Source organism: Falco naumanni, chromosome 6 (assembly GCF_017639655.2).
Source record: "Falco naumanni isolate bFalNau1 chromosome 6, bFalNau1.pat, whole genome shotgun sequence".
Taxonomy (NCBI): Eukaryota; Metazoa; Chordata; class Aves; order Falconiformes; family Falconidae; genus Falco; species Falco naumanni.
Window position 1 is genome coordinate 90,744,938 of NC_054059.1, and position 20,867 is coordinate 90,765,804.

The 20,867-nt window shown below is 49.0% G+C and overlaps 2 protein-coding genes across 10 annotated transcripts in view; both read left to right on the plus strand.

Annotated features, from left to right (window-relative positions):
- The window catches only part of GPCPD1 (glycerophosphocholine phosphodiesterase 1), a 46,147-nt gene extending 42,131 nt beyond the window's left edge, over positions 1-4,016 (plus strand). For 2 of the 7 annotated variants that reach the window (XR_005828365.1, XR_005828367.1), the window contains 2 exons: positions 1,251-1,415; positions 2,183-2,208. Coding sequence is in view for 2 of the 7 variants with exons in the window: in XM_040597376.1 (XP_040453310.1) it covers positions 2,183-2,387 (205 nt within the window). In the remaining 5 variants the exon portion in view is untranslated. Of the gene's footprint in view, positions 1-1,247; positions 1,416-2,182 lie in introns of all 7 variants that reach the window. The other 5 variants (XM_040597378.1, XM_040597379.1, XM_040597376.1 and 2 more) reach the window with 3 other exon arrangements.
- Positions 4,017-5,467: 1,451 nt separating this feature from the next.
- THUMPD2 (THUMP domain containing 2) lies at positions 5,468-16,324 on the plus strand. Of its 3 annotated transcripts, none has more exons than XM_040598915.1 (9): positions 5,468-5,583; positions 7,378-7,781; positions 8,932-9,009; positions 10,365-10,417; positions 10,719-10,806; positions 11,409-11,480; positions 12,078-12,192; positions 13,930-14,047; positions 15,538-16,324. In XM_040598915.1, the coding sequence occupies exons 1-9, from the start codon at positions 5,487-5,489 to the stop codon at positions 15,842-15,844; spliced, it is 1,332 nt and encodes a 443-aa protein (XP_040454849.1). In that variant the 5' UTR covers positions 5,468-5,486; the 3' UTR covers positions 15,845-16,324. The 3 variants fall into 3 exon arrangements, with proteins under 3 accessions (XP_040454849.1, XP_040454848.1, XP_040454850.1); XM_040598914.1 differs by lacking the exon at positions 5,468-5,583 and adding an exon at positions 6,308-6,551; XM_040598916.1 differs by lacking the exon at positions 5,468-5,583 and adding an exon at positions 8,688-8,838 and having other exon boundaries at positions 7,695-7,781.
- Positions 16,325-20,867: the final 4,543 nt, after the last annotated feature.

A 20,867-nucleotide genomic window follows, 5' to 3' on the forward strand; every position in this document is an offset into this window, starting at 1 on the left:
TTTAAAACAGTAGGATTTGGAGGACTTCCCAGTCTTCTGCAGGGCTTGCATACTGATAGGATGTCAAATGGAGGAACTTTGGTGCGTAGTTACTTAGAAATAATTGTCCTGTTGAAGAGTGAAGGATAGGGAGATGAGAGCTTATTCCTTATCTTGATAGTGATGTTGGAAATAATTTGTTAAGAGAAGTCCTGGAGCCGTTTTCTGTTTTTGCCAACTGCTGGTGTACTTTTGTGGACCCAAACGAAGAGGGGGGACCAGAAATTCTGAGGTGCAAGGGTAGCTCTGCTTCAGATGGTTTTCCCTGCTTTTGATTTAGAAGAAACACTGTATATACACTGGAGCAGACTGGTTCCAGTGGAGTGTGTGAAAGGAGCTTGGAGGGTTGGACTTGTCCAAAATCTCAATTGCAAAGAACTGAGTATGAGGCAAGAATTACAGAATTAATGGTTGTCCTAGTAAAAAACTAATAAAATACTTGCCAGAAGCTGCTTAAAACATTTTTAGCCACGCTCTAGGAACAAGTGGCTTAGAAATATGCCTTTGCTTTTCTGGTGTCTGGGTGATGGGAGGTACTTGATTGGCAGTTTCTAAAGTGTGTTGCTATATAGAAAACTATCTTCTAATTTCAGTGCTTTCTCTTGAATGCATAGAGAAATTTGTCCTGTGTCAGCTAACCTAGCCAACAAAGCACAGGTGGTGCCTGCATCCTGGAAGGAAGGGCGGTTGGGCTTTTATTTTGCAGGTGTCTTCTGTGAGGCAATTTTTGGTCCTGTCTTTGGCCTGTGTTAGCTTATAGGTGCTGTGCAGGTAACTGCTGTGCCTTCTGTGCATGTTCCGTAGGACCAGACAGCGTTTGTCCTCGCTTCTAGGAGTTTCTCTACAGAGACTATCTTTGATCTTACTGTAGGGAATGTGATCCATATCTGTATTTCCTGCAGAAGTGTTTCCTCATTTGAATCCCATTTTCTATATGACTCTTCAAGCTGCATATCATTTTTGATGTCTTGGACTTGCCAACAGTTCAAAGTTGTCTTGCCAGCATAAAAAGGCACCCGGCACTGTATCATGTAGCCGTCCATTGTTTTCGTTGTGACGCTGTGTCCCTTTTGGACATAGCTTGACGTTATGGTATGAAAGAGAAAGGATGATGCAATAAAAACTAACCACTTTCTTGAAGGAATTGTAAGTGAAAATTACAAATATTTATAAAAGACTAAGGCAGAAGCCATGGTGATTTCTTCCAGCAGCTCTCATTTGAAGGAGGTAAACCTGGAGATGTGCAATACCTGAAACTGTGTAAGCGTGATAGCTGCAGGAGAGGGGAACTGGATGCCAGGATTTGCAATTTGGAACTAAATAACGTACTGGTGTTAGAAATCAATGTTGGGAGATCAGGATGTATCCTTGTCACAGTAAGTGCTGTAGCAAAGCTAGCTTACAGGAACACGAATGCTTTTGCTTTATAATGTATTACACCAAAATAGCGCTTGAGTTATGCTCAGTGCCTCTGCCATTAAACTCAAAATGTGTTTTGGATTCGGACAATCTGGTACGATGTTGACAATCATGTCCCACAGCTTTGTTTACGTGTGTGAAAAAAGGAAAGTGAAAAGCAGATATACTATTTAAAGTAGTGTAGGTAGTTAAATTTGCATTGGGTATGACTAAAGATGAGGTTTTCTGGTTTTTACTTGTCACCTAATACTGTAATGGTAATTTTTTTAAAAAAATGGTTCTGAACTGGGAGTGGTGGTGAAATACTTGTTAAGCAGGAAGTATGAACTCTGTTCAGCGTGAGGTACAAGCAGTGTATCGTGGTCTGCACAAATAATGTCAGTCTCTGAAATTTCTTAGGCTTTTAAGTTTGAAGCCTGGAACTCTGCTTTTCACTGCCTTTTGCCACCTGTAAAACAACATTTTTCAGAAGAGTAAGTGAGGTAAATGCCAGTGGGTAGCTTATTAGTCTATCCAATGAAACATTAACCATTGTTTAAAAGGAATACCATTTGATATTGCAAGATGAGTGGCGAAACTTAAGGTACTGACCTCAAACATACTGTTCTTACTGACTTGCTGATACCTAATTTTACTCTAGTAGGGAAAAAGACCCAGTGCCTTCATCTAGTCTACCTGAGATCCGTCAGGCTGATCAGCGCTTTTTCTTTTCTCGTTTATCCAGGATATACGACTCAAATCCTGAACAACCAAATATATTCCAGGTGGAGCAGCTGGAACGGCTCAAGAAAGAATTACCAGAACTGAAAAGCTGTGTGTGCCCCACAGTTAGCCACTTTAAATCCATATCTCCATGTAAATGTCATCATAGTTGCCTGGACGAGAAAGCTGTGGATAACTTGAAGAGTGTTCAAATGCAAAAGGACTAATTGTAGGCAGAATGCCATGTTGTATCTAACATCACCACTGGAACAGTGCTGTCCATGCCTTCAGGTTGGTTTGTTTGCGGTCCCCGAATAGCAATAACAGTGTTTCTCCTTCCTGGCAGTACTTGTTAAAATTTCAAACAATGGTAAAATAGCCAGTTATTGTTCCAATTTACGTACACAGTTTTAACTTTTTCCTATAATTGAGTTGCAAATCTTGAAAAAGAAAATGAAGTATTAACACTAAGTATGTGTTTAAAAATAACAGAAAACCAAGCCATCTGAGGACTGGGAGGGAGTGGAAGCTCAGAAACTAAATTGTAGGGAAGTTACAATGATCTGATGCTGAATATGCTGAAAAATTGTTTTGACTTTGATTTTACTTCAGTGCTACAAGTTGTCAGCCTGTAGCTGACAACAGGAAATTTAAGAGTGTGATTGTAAGATACGTATAATTAGATCTGGCCTGAATAAATTGGTACCTCATTTATATGTATTTGCACTGATACATCCACATCCACCTGTACAAAGCTTTGTGCCATTTTAAAATACCTATATATTTTTAAGTAAACTGCAATGCATATTAACTCCTCTTTTTTTTTTTTTTTTTTTTTTTTTTCCCCCTCCCCACTTCATGGCACACTTAGGCTGCTGCCATTGTTTTCTCATTTGCCAGTTTAGTGATGCAGTGTCTGTGTATAGCAGTCAAAGGTGAGGCACCAGTATGATTTTTTTTTTCATTAATCTCACACAGGCTAAACTTTAGAAATGTTGATAATAATTTTAGCAGAATTACAGAAACATCCTCAGTGTCTGAGAATCTTTCTTGCACTGTAACCTTAATAAACAGAATAGGTACCATGCACAAACTCTACAAAATGCATGCTTTCGTTCTTAAGCATGAAATTTAGGTGTTTGCTGAGGCCCTTGCATCTTTACGGTGCTAGTTATGTGTGAAGGGTGCAAGGACCAGCTCAACTACTTAATCTTCTTTGCCTAAAACCACAAGCCTATTATTCACAAACATTCGAAGAAAAGGCTGTATCGTACATGGTTTGTCTTATTTACATAACACAAGCTACTAGCGCTTGTATTTTGCAAGTTTGGGGTTGGTTTTTTGTTTGGTTTGGTTGGGTTTTTTCCTTTGTTCTTTGGAACAAGAATCACCAATGTACTGAATTCAGAAAATCGGTATTCTGTTGGCTGGTATCTATCCTCTGTAATTTATTACAAAGTCATTGTTTAGAGTTCTTAATAGGTATGTATGCATGTTCTTTTTCCTCCTGAAGTTGCAGGTCACGCCAACACAACAGCTGTAACTTTCTACTGAAGTGTTAATGTATAATAAGAATGGAAAATATTTATTTTTTTCTCTTGTAAATGGACAAAACAGTATGTACTATATTCTTTATATACAATCATTGCTACATAGAACTGATTGTACAAAGAGTAAAGCCATTGCAAGTAAGTGCTAGAGCCTGCACTGCCGAGTAGTTCGAAACAAGCAGCTTGTTTCAACTTGCCTTGTGCATTTTTGTATTTAAAGTTTGTTTGTCCTGCACAAACAGCACAGTAATGACTAGGTAGCTGGAAGCTGTCTTTTATTAAAAAAAAAAAAAAAGAAAAAACAAACCCAAACCCCACCCCCGTCTGGAAGTGTGTGAGCTGTGTTTTCTGGGAGCGAGGGGGCACTGAGCCAGATTCCTGACAGCAGCAGGCTGTGGCTGTCACCCGGTAGAGCGTGCTTCTTGGGGTTTTTTTCTCTCCTCATCTGTACCCCCCGGGGGCTTCTCTGGGGGCTCTCGGGGGCTTTGCCAACAGCTGTTCGGTGTGTCGCCGCTCGCTAGCGGGGCAGCGCACCCGCGGAGCTGCTGCAGGGGGGGGCGGTGTTAAGTTGTGCTGGCCCGGGCTCACGACGCCGTGCCGCTGCGGAGAGCCCCGGCCCCCTCCCAGGCTGGTTTCCCGACCGTAGGTGCTCGGGGAGCAGCGTTTGCCCGCGCTGCTGGCGGCGGTGCAGCGGCGGTACCGCCGTAGGGCGCGCTGGCAGCCCCCTGCTCGCACGGCGGTTGCGGCGGCAGCTGCGCTAAGCGCGGCCGGGCTGCACCGAGCTGTTCCGCGGCGCCGCTTCCCCAGCGGAGCGGAGCTCTCGGCCGGGCCGCCTGGGGCACGGCGGGGGCGTACGGAGACGGGGGTGCCAGCGCTGCTGGGCTCGGCGGGGGCTCCGGGTTCCTGTGGGCGCGCTGCCCGGTGGGGCGGGGGGACCTCGGCGGGGCACCAGCGGCCCACCAAGCCGCTCTGGCACCCCCTCCTCAGCACAACGGCGGGGGGAAGAAAACAAGATGGAAAAACCCCTCGTGGGTGGCGATAGAGGCAGTTTGACGGAGCAACAGCAAAGGCGGTTGGCGTGCGCGGAAGCGAAGGAAGAGCAGACGCGGCTCCCACGTCCCAGCAGGCGCCGTCCGCCCCTCCCCGCGGAGCTGCCGCGGCTGCCCCGGGGCACGTCAGCGCCGAGGGTCCCGCTGCCGCCGCCCGCGCCGGGTTCTCCGAGCAGCCCCCGTGCGGGGCGGGGTGTCCCTTCGCGGGGTGCGGGTCAGCTCTCCCGGCTGGCTCCGCTCCCAGGGGATCGCCCCCCCGCAGCCCGCAGGCAGGGGGAGCTGGGGGACAGCCCCGGCGCGGTGGCAGCGCCGTTGGCGGCGGCGGTGCTGCTGTCACCGAGCCCGGCCCTGGCACGCCGGTGCCGCGCCGTTCGGCACCGCACCCCGGGTGCGCGGGGGCGCTGTGCGGAGCGTGCGCGCCGCAGCTGCCCCAGGGGACGCCGCCGCTGCCGCACGCGCCCGGCTGCCCGGAGCGGGGCCCCGCGGATCGCCCGCGGCTGCGCTGGCAGAGACCCCCGCGGGGCGGGCCGGACCGCGCACGAGGGGCCGCTCCGCACGCGCGGTGCCTCCGCGCGGGCCCCGCGAGCCCGGGGCGCCACCGTCCCCCCCCGCCCGGCGGCCCCGCGGCTGCTGCCGGGGGCCGGGTCGCTACCGGCGGGGCCCCCGGCGCTGCTCCCCCCGCGGCGGCCGCACGGGGGCGCTGGGAGGGGCCGCGCTGGGGGCCAAGATGGCGGCGCGGGGGCCGGCGGTACTTCTGCACGGCGGGGCGCGGGCTGGAGCCCTTCCTGGCGCGGGAGGTGCGCGCGCGGCTGGGCGCCACCGAGGTGAGGGGGCGCCGCGGGGGCGGGGGGCCGGGGGCCTGCGCAGGAGGGGAGCGCTGCGGGCGGCCGGGGACACACCGGGGGGGGGGCGGGGGGGGGATACCGGGCGGGAACACATCTGGGGGGACAGGGGGCTGCGGGCCCGGGCACCGGGCGGGGACATATTGGCGGGCGGGGGGTGTGGGGGTGTGTGTGTGTGTGCGGGCGGGGGCACGGGGACACCGGGCGGGGACAAACCGGGGGGGGACCGGGGGTGCGGGCGGGGACACACTTGGGGGGACAGAGGGGTGTGGGCGGGGACGCGGGGACACCGGGCGGGGACACACCGTGAGGGGCGGGGACACGGGGACGGCGGGGTGCGGGCGGGGGCACATCTGGGGGGGACCGGGGGGTGCGGGGCGGGGACGCGGGGACGCTCCGTGAGGGGGCGGAGGGGTGCGGGCGGGGCAGAGGGGGGGGGGGGCCGGGGGGGTGCGGGCGCCCCCCCCCCCCCCCCCCCCCCCCCCGGTGCCGCCGCAGCTGTCCCGGTGCGCCCGCAGGTGCAGCGCGTGCCGGGGAAGGTGTCGTTCCGCGCGGGGGCGGCGCCGGGGCGGCTGCGGGGGCTGCGCTGCGCGGAGCGGCTGTTCCTGCTGCTGCGCTGGGCCGCCCCGCTGCGCCTCCGGAGCAAAGGTACCGGCTGCCCCTCTCCCCCCCCCCCCCCCCACGCCCCCCGCGTGCGGCCTCGGGCCCCGGCTCCAGAATTAACGGCTCGTTGTGGCTGAGGGCGGTGACCTTCACCCGGGCGCGCTGGCAGCGCCCTGTAGGGCTGGCAATGGCTTTAGCTGTGCCGTGTCCTGGCCCTCTGCGTGTGCGTAAGACCACCCTGCCAAAAACCCACCCCCCAGCCCGGGACCCCCCAGCCCGGGACCCCCCAGCCCGGGACCCCCCAGCCCGGGACCCCCAGCCCGGGACCCCTCGTGTGCATTCTAATGGTGAGTCTCCTTGTTCCGGTGCATCCAGGCGCGTCTCCCGTGTCCCTGGTTCGGCGCACGGGTGTTGTGTCCCTCTCAGCTGCTCGGGCTGTGTTCTCGGTCGCTGTTGCAGTAACGATCCCAAGTTGGATGGATGGACACCCGCCTGCTGGCCAGACTTTTTTGGGGAGGTCACAGGTGGCCTTCAGTTTTGAGGAGGCAATTTAACCATAGATCTAAAATTTTAAATGAGAAATAGAATTACCTCCCACCCCTCGACCAGCTACAAGGTTTTTAATTGAATTGGCCTCCGTGTTCCCCTCCCCCATAGCCAGCTCAAGAGGTGTAAGTTCAGGTGTGTGTTGGAGACTTTGCAGGATTAAAGGCAGACCGATGAATAGCAAGGAGAGATCTCCTTTAGGTAAAACCAAACTTGCGGCTTTTTACTTGAACTGAATCAGTGATTCGTGTTCGTGTCTGTCTTGCAATCCTGAAAAGTGTCCCACGTCCCTAATCCCCCGCCGAGTGTTCTGGGGAGGATGGCGTGGTAGGCTGGGCCTCTGTCCCCGAGAATGACTCGCAGAGCTGGTCTGGTTCTCCACAGCTGCCAAACCCTTCTGCAGAATTCAACCCCTGTGCCGTTTATCTTGGTCCTGCCGGCCCTGCAGTCGGACAGATGCCTGGGTGCCTGCGGGTGCCGTGTGGGTGCCGGGAGCCACTGCTGCGGGCCCTGCATTGGCGCGTTCGTGAGCTCTGGACGCAGCCTCTGCCAGCAGCAGCCTTTAGTCCACAGGAAAATCAAATGCCGAGACTGAGCCACCTGACCTGAAACTGCTTTTTCTTCCAGGGAAAATGCTGCATGAGATTAAAAGCCTTGTCGTTGAGGAACCGACGTATTGGCTGGATGTCATCTCTGTCTGGAGAAACTTTCATGGGCACGAGGGGAAGAACGATGACACCTCTCAAGAAAACCAGTTGCCTCTCAAGAGAAAATCAGAAGAAGAGACAAATATTGCAGCTAAAAGACAGAAAGCAGAACGAGTGAGAGAGACCGTGTCTGAGGAGCGTCAGGTGGAAGCTGGAGAGAGGTGTGTGTGGGGCCAGGGCTGCTGCACGGAAAGCCTGGACTCCTCGGAAGACCCTTCCAAATGCAGCGGAGAGGAGGAACCTGCCGTGAACGAGCAGCCTAGCTTCAGTTTCAGAGTTTCTTGTCGTTGCAGTGGGGCAATTGCCAAAGTCCTTACCTCGCAGGTATGCTAAAGTATCTCTGTTTTAAAATAATTTAGCAAAGGTGAAGCGAGATGTGTAGTTGATTTGTCATTTTTCTATTGTGTTACATGTTTTAGAGAAACAAACTGATCTGACCTTTTCCTGTATTTTCTCGAAAAAGCCCTTACCCTGCATTTACCTTGAATAAGTGGAAACCCAAGGGCTGTTGTTAATTTCTGGGCGTTATTCCCCTGAATGTTTTTCAAATCAATGCCCTTGGTTGAGGATGAGTAAAGGTAAGAGGCGGCTGGGCCCGTGGAGTCTGAGGAGTGACCTGATAGTAGTTTACAGCTCCTTGAAGGGCCATTGCGAGGGCAGTGGAGCCAGACTGCTCTCAGGTGCAGCAGGCAGTGTAAAAGAAGGGCAAAAGCCAGAACCTGCAGCTTCAGGAGGCTCTGGTTGGGTGCTGGGGAGGAGGGTGGTGCAGCCCTGGGAGGTGTCCTTGGCAGGGTGGATCTTGGTCCTTGGGAGAGCATGATGGTGTAGGTACCTCCAGGGACCCTTTCCATCCAGCGCTCTTCTCGCCTAGCATCTCTTTCTACTGTAAGAAAAATAAAAAATAAAAGAAACCCTGTCTGTAGCCGCAATTTATATATGTTTTCCCTTACGTGAAGGTAACAGCAGTTTAACTATAGAGGGTTTTTTTCCTGCTAAAGCCAGTACCCTGTACCAATGGGTATGTTTGCTTAAATCTACACCGTGTGTTTGAACTCTCGTACTCTGAAGGTAGCCAGAGCTTTCTAGATGCTGTAAAATCATGAAAATTGTGAGTTGTAGTTGTGTGTTTTCAGGTTTTCTTTTAGGTAATCTAGTTTACAGCCATCAGAAATATTTTGTGCCTGATACGTAATCCTGAAATGATGACAACTTTTGTTGTAACCTGGGCAGAACTCGAACTTCAGCAGCCTGCACTCCCGCTGAGTGACAGTCGTTTTGTCCTGTGGTGTGTTTGCTGTGCCCCTGGCTCACTTGCTCTGCCGCTTCTGGTCTGTACAAACTGTTCTCCTAGGGATAAAGAGAGACTCTTTTCTTTTCCCAGGTATCTCTAAGGATTTGTACAGTCAAGGCTGTGATCTGTAGTTTTCTTAATTCTGCTGTTTTTACTGCCTGTGAGTGTTCTTCCCCCTTGCAGGAGATCGGAAGAGCCATTGGCACAGCGCTCATGAAGCAGTGTGGGTGGCGGGCTGATCTCCGGGACCCCGACCTAGAGGTAGTGTGGTGCTTCTCTGCCAGATGGCCTGTTACTGCTTCCAGGTGGCCCCCACTCCTTTGGTTTGTTCTCCGCTCCCTCTGTGCGGGTTCACGGCCTCCCCCTGTTTGTCTTTCTGCCACTGAATTTAACCAGAAATCATCTGGTAGCACGGAGCAAAGCTTTTCCGCAGCCACTGTGCGCGCGCCTTCCCGGGCACGTCAGTAAATAACAGACTGGCCAGATGGGCCCGTGTGTCAGGGGAAGGATCCACCCACGCAGGCGGTGGCTTGGGATCCAGCGCGCTTACAAGCTGCTGGGCTCTGACCCTCTTGAAAACCGCAATCACCTGAGCCACTGGGCGGGTCGTTTGGCCTCTGTAGGGGAAGAGGGCGAGCAGCAGGGTCGTGTTCTCGAGGAACTTGGCTGGAGAACATCTTCTCGGCCCTGTCCCTGACAAGCAGCTTGCTTAAGGCACCCTCCGTGGTGTGGGCCGTCCGGAGAGCTTGGCAAGGACTCATTGCTCTCGACAAGCTGCTTCTCCATCCCTGCGCTTGGCGTAGGGGAGCTGCCCTCGGCGCTGCTGCTGGGAGGTGGGAGCCCATCGGTGGGAGCTCTGAGTCCATCCACTGGCTCTGGTTTCCCAGGCCGTGCGTTAGGCACAGCTTGTTGAGCCGCAAATAGGGATCCTGTTCCCTTTTGCTCTGAAACCGTTCAAGTGCTGAGGACTGGGATTTCTCAGCAGCACCACGTTTCTCTTTGGGCTTCCCGGGGAGGGACTGCCGTCGTGCAAGACCTGCTGGGGAGCTCAGTCTTCTTTTGAGGTGCCCTGTGTGGGACAGGAGGGCGATTTCTTTGGGCTGCCTGTGTTTCTGGAAGGGTTACCTACATCCGCCTTCCATCTGAAATGCACCTTAGTGGCGCTTACGGTGGGTTTTCTTATTGTTGTTCTGGGTTGGTTTGTGTTTTTTTTTTTTTTTTTTTTAAAGAAAGAGGGGGTAGGTGAGTAGTTGAGTGCTAGTATATGGTAAATAATCTGCTTAGAGTAAATGGGGTTATAATTAAAAATACCTGTTCAGTGTTACAAAGATCGGTTCCCTTAAAGATTCAGCTGCTTGCTGATGGATTCCTGGCTGCCAAAATTCCCCTCTCAGCTTGCTTAAATACTAGACTGTCTTTAGAGTGGCTTTTAGATTATCTAGTGTGATTTTTTTTTTTTTTCCCCATTAATCATAATTATCTAAAGCATGTATTTTTGTTCTTAACAACTGTGATCAGAAATTTGTAGAAGCTTCTGTGTCTGGTTTAAATGAGTTAAAGCTATTGTCATGCCAAGTTGAGAGTTTCTAATGTTTTTTTTTTTTTTCCTCTTTCAGATCTTTGTACACCTTAATGACATTCATTCTGTGGTGGGGATTCCTCTTTTCAGGTAGGTGTTCTCACCAGATTTGTCTTGCTAGTATCAGAACAGGCATAATTTCTAAATAGTCTTTCTGTCTACTGCGAGTATTTATCTTACGGTTTAATATTCGTGGGACTGTCACATTAGTCTTGTAGTTTGTCTGCAGCTTATCTGAGCATGTAGGCCAGGCTGCAGCAAGTTATGGATACGAGCAGACTGTGGTGTCTGACTGTCTGCGGGTCTGTCCAGTTCATTTGTTCTTTCATATTACACGGGCTTTTCTGCGTGGTTGCACCGTTATCTTACGTTGATTTTTTGCTGTCTGCAGGCTTCCATTGGCAAACAGAGAGTATATCAAAACAGCCGGACTGCGGTCAACGATTGCGTGGGCCATGGCATCTCTGGCTGAAATCAGTGTAAGTGAATGTTCATGGCAGAGATGTAGAGCCCCAAATGGGGGGGCGGCGGGGGGAGCTGCTGCTCATCAGAGCTGGAAGCTTTGAAGAAGCGCGGTGATTTTAACGCCCTGTCCTCTAATGCATGTGGGCAGGGTTTGCCTTATCTAGTGCCCTGTCACCTGCTGTGCAACCAGGTTTCTGCTGGAATCCCAGGTCCTTCTCAGCAGAGGTGTTATTCCTTGTACAGACACGTCTAAATGGCAAGATTTTTTCACTGTTGAGGCTTCAAATGTTGTTTGGTGGTGTTCTCCCAAGGGAAGACAGAAGCAAGCCTGATCTTTTCCACAGATTAATTTTTACTAATACCTGCCTGCAGTCCACTCATAATTTTTTTCCCCTAAATGTCACAAATGAAGGCTGGATACATTGTCTTTAGTGAAACTAGTAATGCTTTTTACTATATTATCTTACAAGCAAGTTTGGTCTGGTAAACCAGTGATTATTGTTAACTACGCTGGTTTCAGTGGGAATAAGTAGGCGATTCATACATCCCTGAGTAAGCTTTGTCCTGGGAGAGGAGTCTGTCTTTCTTGGATGCAATAACCCCTCTCTTTTTGTAGGCTGGTGCCTTTGTGCTGGATCCCATGTGTGGGCTAGGAACAATACTGGTGGAAGCTGCCAAAGAGTGGCCCGTGAGTATCGCAGTGGCAACAGGCAGGACCTTTGCAAGATGGCTTGTAGTTGCATCAAGAAAAATCTGTACCACAGTTACACCAAAGCCCCCAGCTGGAAAGCTGAAAATGTACTTTTCAAAGTACTGATCTTTCTAGGCAGCCAGAAGTGTTTTAGTGCAAACGTTCCTCCACAGGAGTGTGCAACCAAGGCCTACATACTTGTGCAGCTGGGTGCTGGGAGACCTGGATTTTGGGTTTGTGTGAGGCAGCCATGGAGCTGAGACTGCCTGGGCTTATCCTGGGGTCAGAGGTGTCAGTATTAGGTGCAGCATGGCTGGCTGTAGCTAGCTGGGGTCTTGCTGTTAGGATGTAGCCTCAGTATTTCTGTAAGTTACAAGTGTCTTCAGCAGACCAGGACGTGAAAGGAGTGAAGATGGCACGTACTTCCCCATTCCTCTGTCCCCTGGGTCTACATACCGTTCTGTGTGGTGGTAGCTGATCTCCCAGCAAGGCACTTGTCTTGGAAGAGCTGTGCAGCAAGGCAGTTCTGAGAAGGGCTGATAAAATAAATACACCTGGTTGTCAGCACAATGACTTTTCTCTTTCTCTGCACAGGAAGCCTGTTACTGGGGTGCTGATATAAGTGATTCACAGTTAGAGGGTGCAGATGTGAATATTCGGACTGCAGGCTTGATGGATAAGATTGAATTACTTAAAGCTTCTGTGAAAGGTATGTCTGTAGGCTTTCCAGGTGAGACATGTTTGAAATTTTTTATGGTTCTGGGATTATACAGACACTGCAGTGATGTGTAGTAGAGCTAAGTCTCAACAAATAGCAGAGTAGTGACTCCAGTGCTAGTGAATGGCTAATTATTTGTTCTCCCCTCCCTACCCCTGGAACTTTGGCAAGAATAAACTCAGCAGAAGGCAATGAAAGTAAGTGTCAGGCACGTGTAGTAGTTGTCTGTCTCTTAATGGTGTATTTGTGAATGCCAGAAAGAGTACAGACTATGCGAGAGTTCTTTGTGTCTTACGGGAACACAGCAAGGACAAATCCAGATAACACGTGGCTAGTAACTCACGTTTACTAGATGAGTAATAGCGGGGACTCAGCCGAACTGGTGATGTTTTGCAGTAGGAGTATTTTAAATGATGATGCCTTTCTCCTGGGAGAGGGGGTCTGCTCTCGGTTCATGAGCTAGGAGTAGGTAATAATTTTATGACCTTACTGTGTACCTCGGAGCCAGAGTCTAATTTAGTCCTTTATGGAACTCACAACAGACAAAAGCTGCCCACTTTTCCCTGTGCATGGGTGATGAAGTATGCTGCTTTTTTTTTTTTTTTTTTTTTTTTATTTGCAATATTTATTTCTTACCCAAATGGTAAGAAATATTATTTCTTTTTTCAAAGAACATATATAGGTTTATTTCTTACTTAGAAGTTGTGACTGGGCTTGGCTTCTGGGATAATGGAAGGTACTTTTATGTCAAGCTTTTCTAATGCTGAAGAAGTAATTAGTGTCTTTGTCACTGGTCAGAAGCTGTTACTTCTGTGTATTTTGAGAAGGACTGTAGGTAACTTGTCCTTCTGTCTGTAGATAAAATTGTTATAAAGCTGTTGTGCTGCAAGTGTTGATCCAAGAATGGTCCGAGAAACATCTCCAGCCAGTTCTGGAAAGGCTGGCATAGAATCGCAGCAGGGGTTTACCTGAGAAGGGACTGGGGGTCTTTAGTCCTGGCATCTGCTGGGAGTGGAACTAACCCCAGAGTTGGGTCAGGATGCTCAGGGCTTTGTCCAGTGAAGTTTTGAGCATCCTGAGGGATGGAGAAGCCATAGTCTTATCCTTTCACGTGCTGGGTCCGCTCTGGCCAGCATGGCTGGCCTTCATCACCAGAAGGGTGCAGTGCTGCATCACGGTCAAGGGAACGGCCTGTTTCCAGGGTGCAAAATCTTGGGAGGTACTTCAAAGACACTAGGTCTGACACAATCCAAGTGATCCTGGCTGTAATTGGATTCTTGAAGGGAGAAAAGGGGGATAGAGGGGAATTTAACATGTGGTTCATTGCCATTCATACACAGGCATCTGAACATCTGCGCTGAGCAAAGTGCTTGCAAGCTTAGCTCCTCTTCTGCATTTTGCGTGTAAAGATGCAGTGTGTGTTGAGAAGCAGAGTTAGTTTGGAGCCATGCAGTCCCTGTTTGGAGAGCCTTGCTGTTGGGGCAAACGTATCACCCACCAGTAACGGGGAATTTGCAGGCTCAGCCGCGCTCTCGTGCAGTTCTCTCTTCCCGGTCTGCATCGGGTCAACGGCTTCGCAGTACCATTTGCGGGGGTAAGGATGGAAGAGGCTCTGAATCTGGGCGCGTGACACACCCCAGAGCGGGCAGACAGCGTAAGGTCTGGGGGGGCATAGCTACTGTTCGTTTTTCACGTAGCCAGATGTAAAGACCTGCCTTTATTCCGCAGCGTTGCCGTTGCCTTCAGAAAGCTTTGATGCTGTGATTTCGGATATCCCATTTGGGAAGAAGTTCAAGATCACAAAAGACATACAGCTCTTACCGGACATTCTCCAGGAAATGGAGAGGTGTGTGTGGCCTCTGACGTGCTCGGGGTTTGGTGTAAACGTCATGATGGTTTGTGATCCGAAGTGTTCGGTCAGCTTCAGGCTTTGCTTTATTGCAAATGCTTTCCAGCTCTGTAGTCTGGTCCTGTGCAGGCTGTGAAGGTCTGAGTCCTTACTTGTCCCTTAAAGGCTGCTGTGGAGCCACAGCCATGGGGGTTCTTTACACAGCAGAAATGAGAGAAGGGGGGGAGGATGACCTAGACAAACTTAAAACACGGCCAGGCAAATAAAACAATAATCCTTTCTCGGTTTTAAGTCTGCTTGCATAAAATCACAGGCTTTCCTTTTGGGTTCACAATCAGGCTTTTACCAACCTGTGTTGGCAGGAAGGATCTCAGGCCAGAAAATGGTGGTATGCATTTTCCTTTCTGTTGGCATGTACTGGAATATCCAGCTAGCCACCTGGTCTGCTTAAAAGCCTCTAAAGATGCCTCCTTTCACCTCTCACCCTGTCACTTTGTGGCAGAGTTGAGCCAAACTAGTAGCAGGCTGCTTCTAAGGGGCTGTCCAAACCGTCAGCTCCTTTATTTCTTGGCTGAAAACAAGCCCTTTCCGTAGGACTGGTTTTCGGTGGGTGGTGCTTTCGCTTGCCCGTGCAGGGGTGTGGTGGGAAGACGGTGAGGAAGGTGAGGCGGCTCCGCAGAACGGCAGGGCAATCTTACATCAGCTTGCGCTGAGCATCCCTCCCTTTGACCGTGCTCGTCTTCTGGTCTCCTTTGCTCCATTGGACCGCCCTAAGCAAAATATTTCCTTGGGAGGGTGCACGTGAGGAAGGGACCATTACCACCAGAGCCCCACCGGTGGGACTGTTCGATCCACTTGCTGTGAGCACAGCCAGGATAGCCTCTTCTTTCTCCTTTCTTTGAAAGTCAAGTGTAACGTTCGCTAATGCACTAAGAAAAATGGATTACAGACAATAGCGAAGTTTCCTCCGTTTCCCAAGTTTGAAAGCCATTAAGGATCAGTGGAATGCAGAAAGAGCTGACCTTTTAATGATTCCGAAGGGAGAGGCCAGCTTCAGGACTGCCGTACTGACCCGAGGAGCTCTGGCTGCCCTGGGAAGCTGTTCCTCTGCAGACTGGTGGGAGGCTCACATGACCCAGAAACGGGGTTTGAAGGCGATACTGCCTTCAGTCCTTGGAAGAGCACTAAGAGGTGGGGAAAAACCGTCCAGTTTTCCCTGTCAACCCAATGGAAAGGACTCCCAAGGTCAGAAATGTTTGGGAGTCAGGATAGGGCCCAGTTCTCCCGTTTAGGAAGAGTTATGAAGATAGGGAATTTAAATTCTGTTTGGAGATGTAGGTTGTCAAGTTGGGCCGTGACCCTTAACGTGCTTAGGTGTTTTGTTGAAGGCAGCTGGCATCTGCAGTGTCAGCAGTGTTGAGTTCTGCACAGACAAATGAGTGCCGGTAGGCCGAACACCTAACCGTTATTTCTCCTGCAATTGCCAGGGTGCTCCGTGTTGGAGGGACCGTTGTGTTGCTGCTGAGCCAGGATCTCCACAAGCGCATGGATGGCATTACCCGGTGTGCTGGAAACGACGCTCCTAACACCATTTCTGAAACTGGCACTGCAGAAGCCCTGAATGCTGACGGAAATTCTTCCTCCTTGGTGAATGGTGCTGAAGAATCCTTCCTCAGCGGCCGACAGACATGCTTCGGGTCTCTGGTGCCAGATGGCATTTATGAAGTTAGTCTTGGAAAGACGGATGCTTTCATATACAAATACAGGAAGATCTGCGCTGCTGGGGCTCGGTAGCTTTCTTGCGCTGTGCCTGAGTGAACTGGAATCCTGATACACTTGAAAAGCAGCATGGCAGGGGTCGGGGGAGCGCTGCTGATCCCAGCCCTGTGCTGCTGTTAGCTCGCCTCGCTTCTCTGGATGTCCGAAGGCGCTGCTTTTTTAGCTTTTTAGGAGAGGTGGAAGATGCCTACCGATGGTTTGGATGTAAAACGTTTTTACTGTAATGAGACAGTCCTCAAATCCTTGTTTAGGCAAAGCCTCTCTCAGTATTGGGAGGAGCTGCTTTGGGAGAGAAAGTATTTGTAGAACTGCAAAACTGTAAATGGATTTTCACCCTTAGCAGTACTTTTTAGGAAGCACATCTTATCTCCAAAGTGTCCAGCTGTTTTTGAGGGCTTGCAGTCTTGTGTTTTATTTTAAGGTTCATTTCTAGTGAGCTTGAAATGTCATTCTTGAGATCTCTTGGAGTGGAAAATAAACTATTTTCTCTATTAATTCTTGGCAGCATGTGCATGTTTTTAATGGGTATGCTTTAGCTTTTTTAAGGTGAAGAAACTTATTTCTGTCAGAAATAATGCTTTTCCTCACTTGGTAATGTTACCCCAAGGGCACAGTGTGGAATATGGAAAAACTTGCCAAGCAGATCAACAATTAGAATTGATTCTGCCTGCAGAGAAGCGTTCGGAAAAATTCCCCTGAAAGGAGAGAGGTCTTGGGAGTTCTCTTGGTCTATGCAAAAGGGGTTGTGGGAGGGGAATAGCCTAATTCAAAGCTTTCCCATGGCTGCTGAGCTGACAGGGAGGTTACAGAGGATGGCTGCAGATTGCTTTCAGATGCTGTTTTGGACAAGCGTTTGCAACTTGGCAAGCTGGGACGGTCTCATGCATTGTGTTCCTCTGCTGCGATTAGGGTGGAGATAACAAATAGCGTGTCTGGGTTGGTTTGGGCTTTTTTTGCATTTTCTTTTTTTTTAGAGTTTGTTGTGTGTAGCCTTTGGAAGAATTCCCATATCTGTGTGCTTTCCAAGGCAGAGTCTCTACTCTGGAGATCTTGGAATGTGAAGTAAGAACCCGTGGTGGAGACTGAACTACAGAGACTGGAAGGAAACGGGGATATGGGTCAGAGTGATACGACCCTGCTGCTGTGGATCCTGTTTACCTGGTACCTGGGAACATGCTAATGCACCACAAGTATGTACAGATTTTTTGGCTTAAAACTGTTTTAATAATTATCTGCCTTCCCACCCAAGCTCAGCTTTCAAAGAGGGCTTGGAGCAGACCGTAACGAATGGGCGCATCACAAGAAAGGTAACGGGTAACTTGTTCGTGCCGTTCGCTCTCTATCAAATACCTGCCGTCAACAATAATGTGTCTTTTTAACCAGCACCGGTGCAAGTTTGTTGTAGGAGGTGAAGCTTCATCTGGATTATTTGGTTCTTAGTGTAGCCCAGGAATATAAACACTGGACATAGCACTGGTTTCAGTGAGGGTCTGAAAAAGTGATGATGTTTGGGGTTTTAGTTTTGTTTTGTTGAAGCTGTGTTGCCACGATAGATAGCTAAAATATTAATATTACGAAGTTCTCATTAGAAGTTTAAGTAAAATGCAAGACTTAAAACCTGTTCCCACAAATATCCCACACACAGAGATGTCTCCTGTGAAGACTGCTAAAGTTCAGGGTGAAATCAAGTTACTAGTTTTGTAAGGCGGTTAATGTATCTGTAACAAAACACAGACAATCTGCTAATGGTGGTTTTTTTGGAGGTATTTTTCAGTGTTGCATACATTTTTCATTTGCATGGTTTTGTTTTCTGTATCTCGGTAAACTTACTCGTCAAGTAATTCAGCTTCATTTAAAGTCTAGTTTAGAGACTGACAGCAAAATTGCTTTTCTGATTGCAGTTACATGTCAGGAAAAACCTCAAATTTCTCCTTCTGTCAAATTTTCTTATCCAAAATGATACTCACTAGGAAGTCTGTAAGTTAGTTCTGTTGTACAAGTAATTTCTGTCCTTTGTGTAGAAACAAAAGGTAATTTACTTTTTTTTTTAAATTTAAAATCAAAATTCACTGCTGCAAATAATTTAATTGTGTAGGGTGGCCCGCGAAGTGTAAAAGAAAAGTTATGGATTTTTGGTTGTAAAAAAAGACAATGCCTGGTCCTGCTCAGTTTTTGGAAATATTCCTAGAGTTAAATGAGTGGTTGCTTGGTTTGCTCTGTATTTACTTCATCTCTCATTTAGAGAGACTTCTCTGTCTCTTGGTCTGAAATTGCTGTTACCATCATCCCTGTTCCCAGGCCCTCTAACTCATTCCATCCTTTTAGGATTTGGGTTCCAGGTGCTGCAGGTGGTATTCTGACAGAGACCGTATTCATAATTCATCTTGTTTTGCCCCCATCCTAACACCTTTGGGTTTGGTGGTAACTGTACGTGGATTTGAAGCATATTCTGAAGTGATCGTAGGTCCATTTCTTTTGTTCCTATGATTAATTTGTATCACAGTGTATCTTGGAAAAAATAAATACTGCTTTTATTTAATAAAGGTTGAACTTTGTTTGCCACCTCACAGGTCATTCATCTAGCGTGAGCATACCCTTCCAAAGATTTTCAACATCTTACTAAAAGAAAGGCCCTTCTTTTACTTTCCCCTTTACTGAAATTCAGAAAGTTGGGATAATTAGTGAGATTATTGTTCCTGTGCGGGTATCTGTTATACCATGTCTGCCTTCAGTTCTTTTCGTCATTTACGGCTTCAGCCAGTTAATGAAGATGCAGAACTCAGTAGGGTGTGCTTTGCTTGAGGTTGCATATTTCAAAAAAAGAAAAAGCCGGATTTTCTTCTCCCCAGCCGTCTGGCACAGGAGTTGATTTTGGTGAGGGATGTCACGCACCTACTGGCTCAGCTGTTTCACACTGAAGCTCTCGGATGCTGTGGGTGTCTCTGGGGAACCCCTGGTGGCTCACTGCTTTCTGCTGTCAGCTGTGTTCCGGAGTCTGGTTTCTGGTGGCACTCCTGTGTGCGGCTGGCAGAGAACGTGTCCAGAACAGATGAACCTGAATTCTGATGATCTCTGTTTTGCAGCGTCCTGCGCACAGTCCTGCACAAATCTCTTCTCTCCATGTCTGTGCCCTTGCTCCTCTTCCCTGGGGTGTAAGTAAGATCCAGTAAGGCATCGCTACTTCCACAGCTTTGCTGTTTCTGAAATACTGAAACTGCCTTTTAGGTGTTTGCTTTTTGATAGGCGCTTTAGTCATCCTTTCTTCTGGATTGACCTGTTGAAGCCTCTGTTGACTTTGCTAGGAATAAACATCTGTTATGAAGGCTTTCGGTTTTAATTGTCTTATGAAGCTTGTAAGGCAGGCAGAGAAGGGTGGATATTTTACCATCTTGTTTTTACTGCGTTAAGTACTACAGGGTTTTGTTTCCGTGATTGTGGTTTCCTTAACCCATAATCCGTGCCTTGCTTAGGGATTTTTGTTTGTCTTCGTTTCAAATCTTTTTGTTTAACATCACCTTTATTGGAGCATTACTTTCTAGAACTGTAGCCCTGTCGCATTTTAGTTACCACGCCTCCTACCAGAATGTGGAACCTAATTATTTTTAGCATAATTCTCAGTAGTTCAATTCCTGTTAATTACAGCCGTGGCTGTGGGGTGGGCTGGACTGGTGTGACAGCTCACTGTTCCCGAGAGGGGCGATCCCCTGCCCTGCTCCCGGCTGTCTGGCCGCTTGCCTTGCGTTGGCTCCGATGCTCAGCACGGTGCCTGGGCCAGCATGGTTAGCTAACCCGGCAGAAAACTAACCAAGAAAAGGGAGGCAGGTGGGTTTCTGCTGGCTTGGAGAGTTGAATTGGCTCTGGGGCAGTCGTGTGGGTTTGGGAGAGGCTGAAGGGGAAGCCCGCAGGGATGGAAGCAAGGGGTCGGGCAGCCGTTCGGGTGCGTTTTCCTGAAGAGCGAGCGGAGCTAATCCAGTTCAGGAAGCCTGACTCTGCCCTGGGATTGGTTATCCCGTGAAGCAACAACTTGTTTAGAAATCGCTCATCGGGATTTTGTTCAACAGTTCACATAGGAAGTAGTCAAAACCAGAAGCACTCTATTGTTACTCTCTTAGACTGCTTTTTGGCCTAGTTTTTGTTGCAACATTGTTTATTTTATTACCAGTTTCCATTTGAAGGACAAATAGAAATTTGGCAGGAGATTTACCTCCTTGGACCTTGGATTTTATGTCTGTACTACTAGTTCAGCTGCTCAGACCTGTCTTCCTTATGACTGTACTGTTGTGGCATTTATTAGGGGCAGTGCTAAATACTCGCCTTCTTCCTCCTTTTCTTTCCCCTCCTTTTCAGATACCGCGCACATCTCTTGCTTGGCTGGTGTTTCCCAGTAGAGCCCATCCGAGCACTGTCCTACTCCACTGCTCTTTCCTTCTCTATTTCAGAGTAATAGTGTCTTTCCAGTTGTGAGGCATTTTGGTTAATGATTTTTTTAATAATGAAATAATATCAAAACTTGTATTTTTCTAGTTTTCATTTCCAGCGGGTGGCAGTTTTTTATATACCAATTTGATTTGCTACCCTACTGTTGTCACAGAGACACCAGTAATTCTTTCCTGTTTAATTGGGTGGTGCTTCTCCAGCTTGACTGAGCGGTTGGTGCATTTTTTTTAAACTCCTCCCCAGATATGGCAGTCTAGATCTCTGAAGAGTCTCATTCTTTTAGCCGCTGGTGGAATGAGGATCCTTACATGGTTTTCCAGAGCAGACACTGTATAAATGCTGTGCACATTTAGTAAAGTGATCGCATGGAGACACAGGCATTGTGGGCCATTCCTTGCTTCCGCAAAACCTGTGTAATGCATTCGCACTGACATAGTGAAATCTGCATTTGACGGAATTAGTTGCAGGCTCCTGCTCATGGAAACAGGGCTGGGAGGAAGAACTCGGCTGTTGCTGTTAACATCGGCAGCGCAAAGGCTGGGAGTTAGAGCACTTAAGGTGCAAGTGGCAGCAAAAAACAAAGATGTGTCTTCTTACATGA

Excerpts from the sequence above, each read along its gene's own strand:
- THUMPD2 (XM_040598914.1), top strand. The coding sequence starts at position 6,392 with ATGGCTTTAGCTGTGCCGTGTCCTGGCCCTCTGCGTGTGCGTAAGACC. Across the intron at positions 10,418-10,718 it reads GTGGGGATTCCTCTTTTCAG|GCTTCCATTGGCAAACAGAG; the intron begins GTAGGTGTTCTC and ends TGCTGTCTGCAG. Across the intron at positions 10,807-11,408 it reads CATCTCTGGCTGAAATCAGT|GCTGGTGCCTTTGTGCTGGA; the intron begins GTAAGTGAATGT and ends CTCTTTTTGTAG.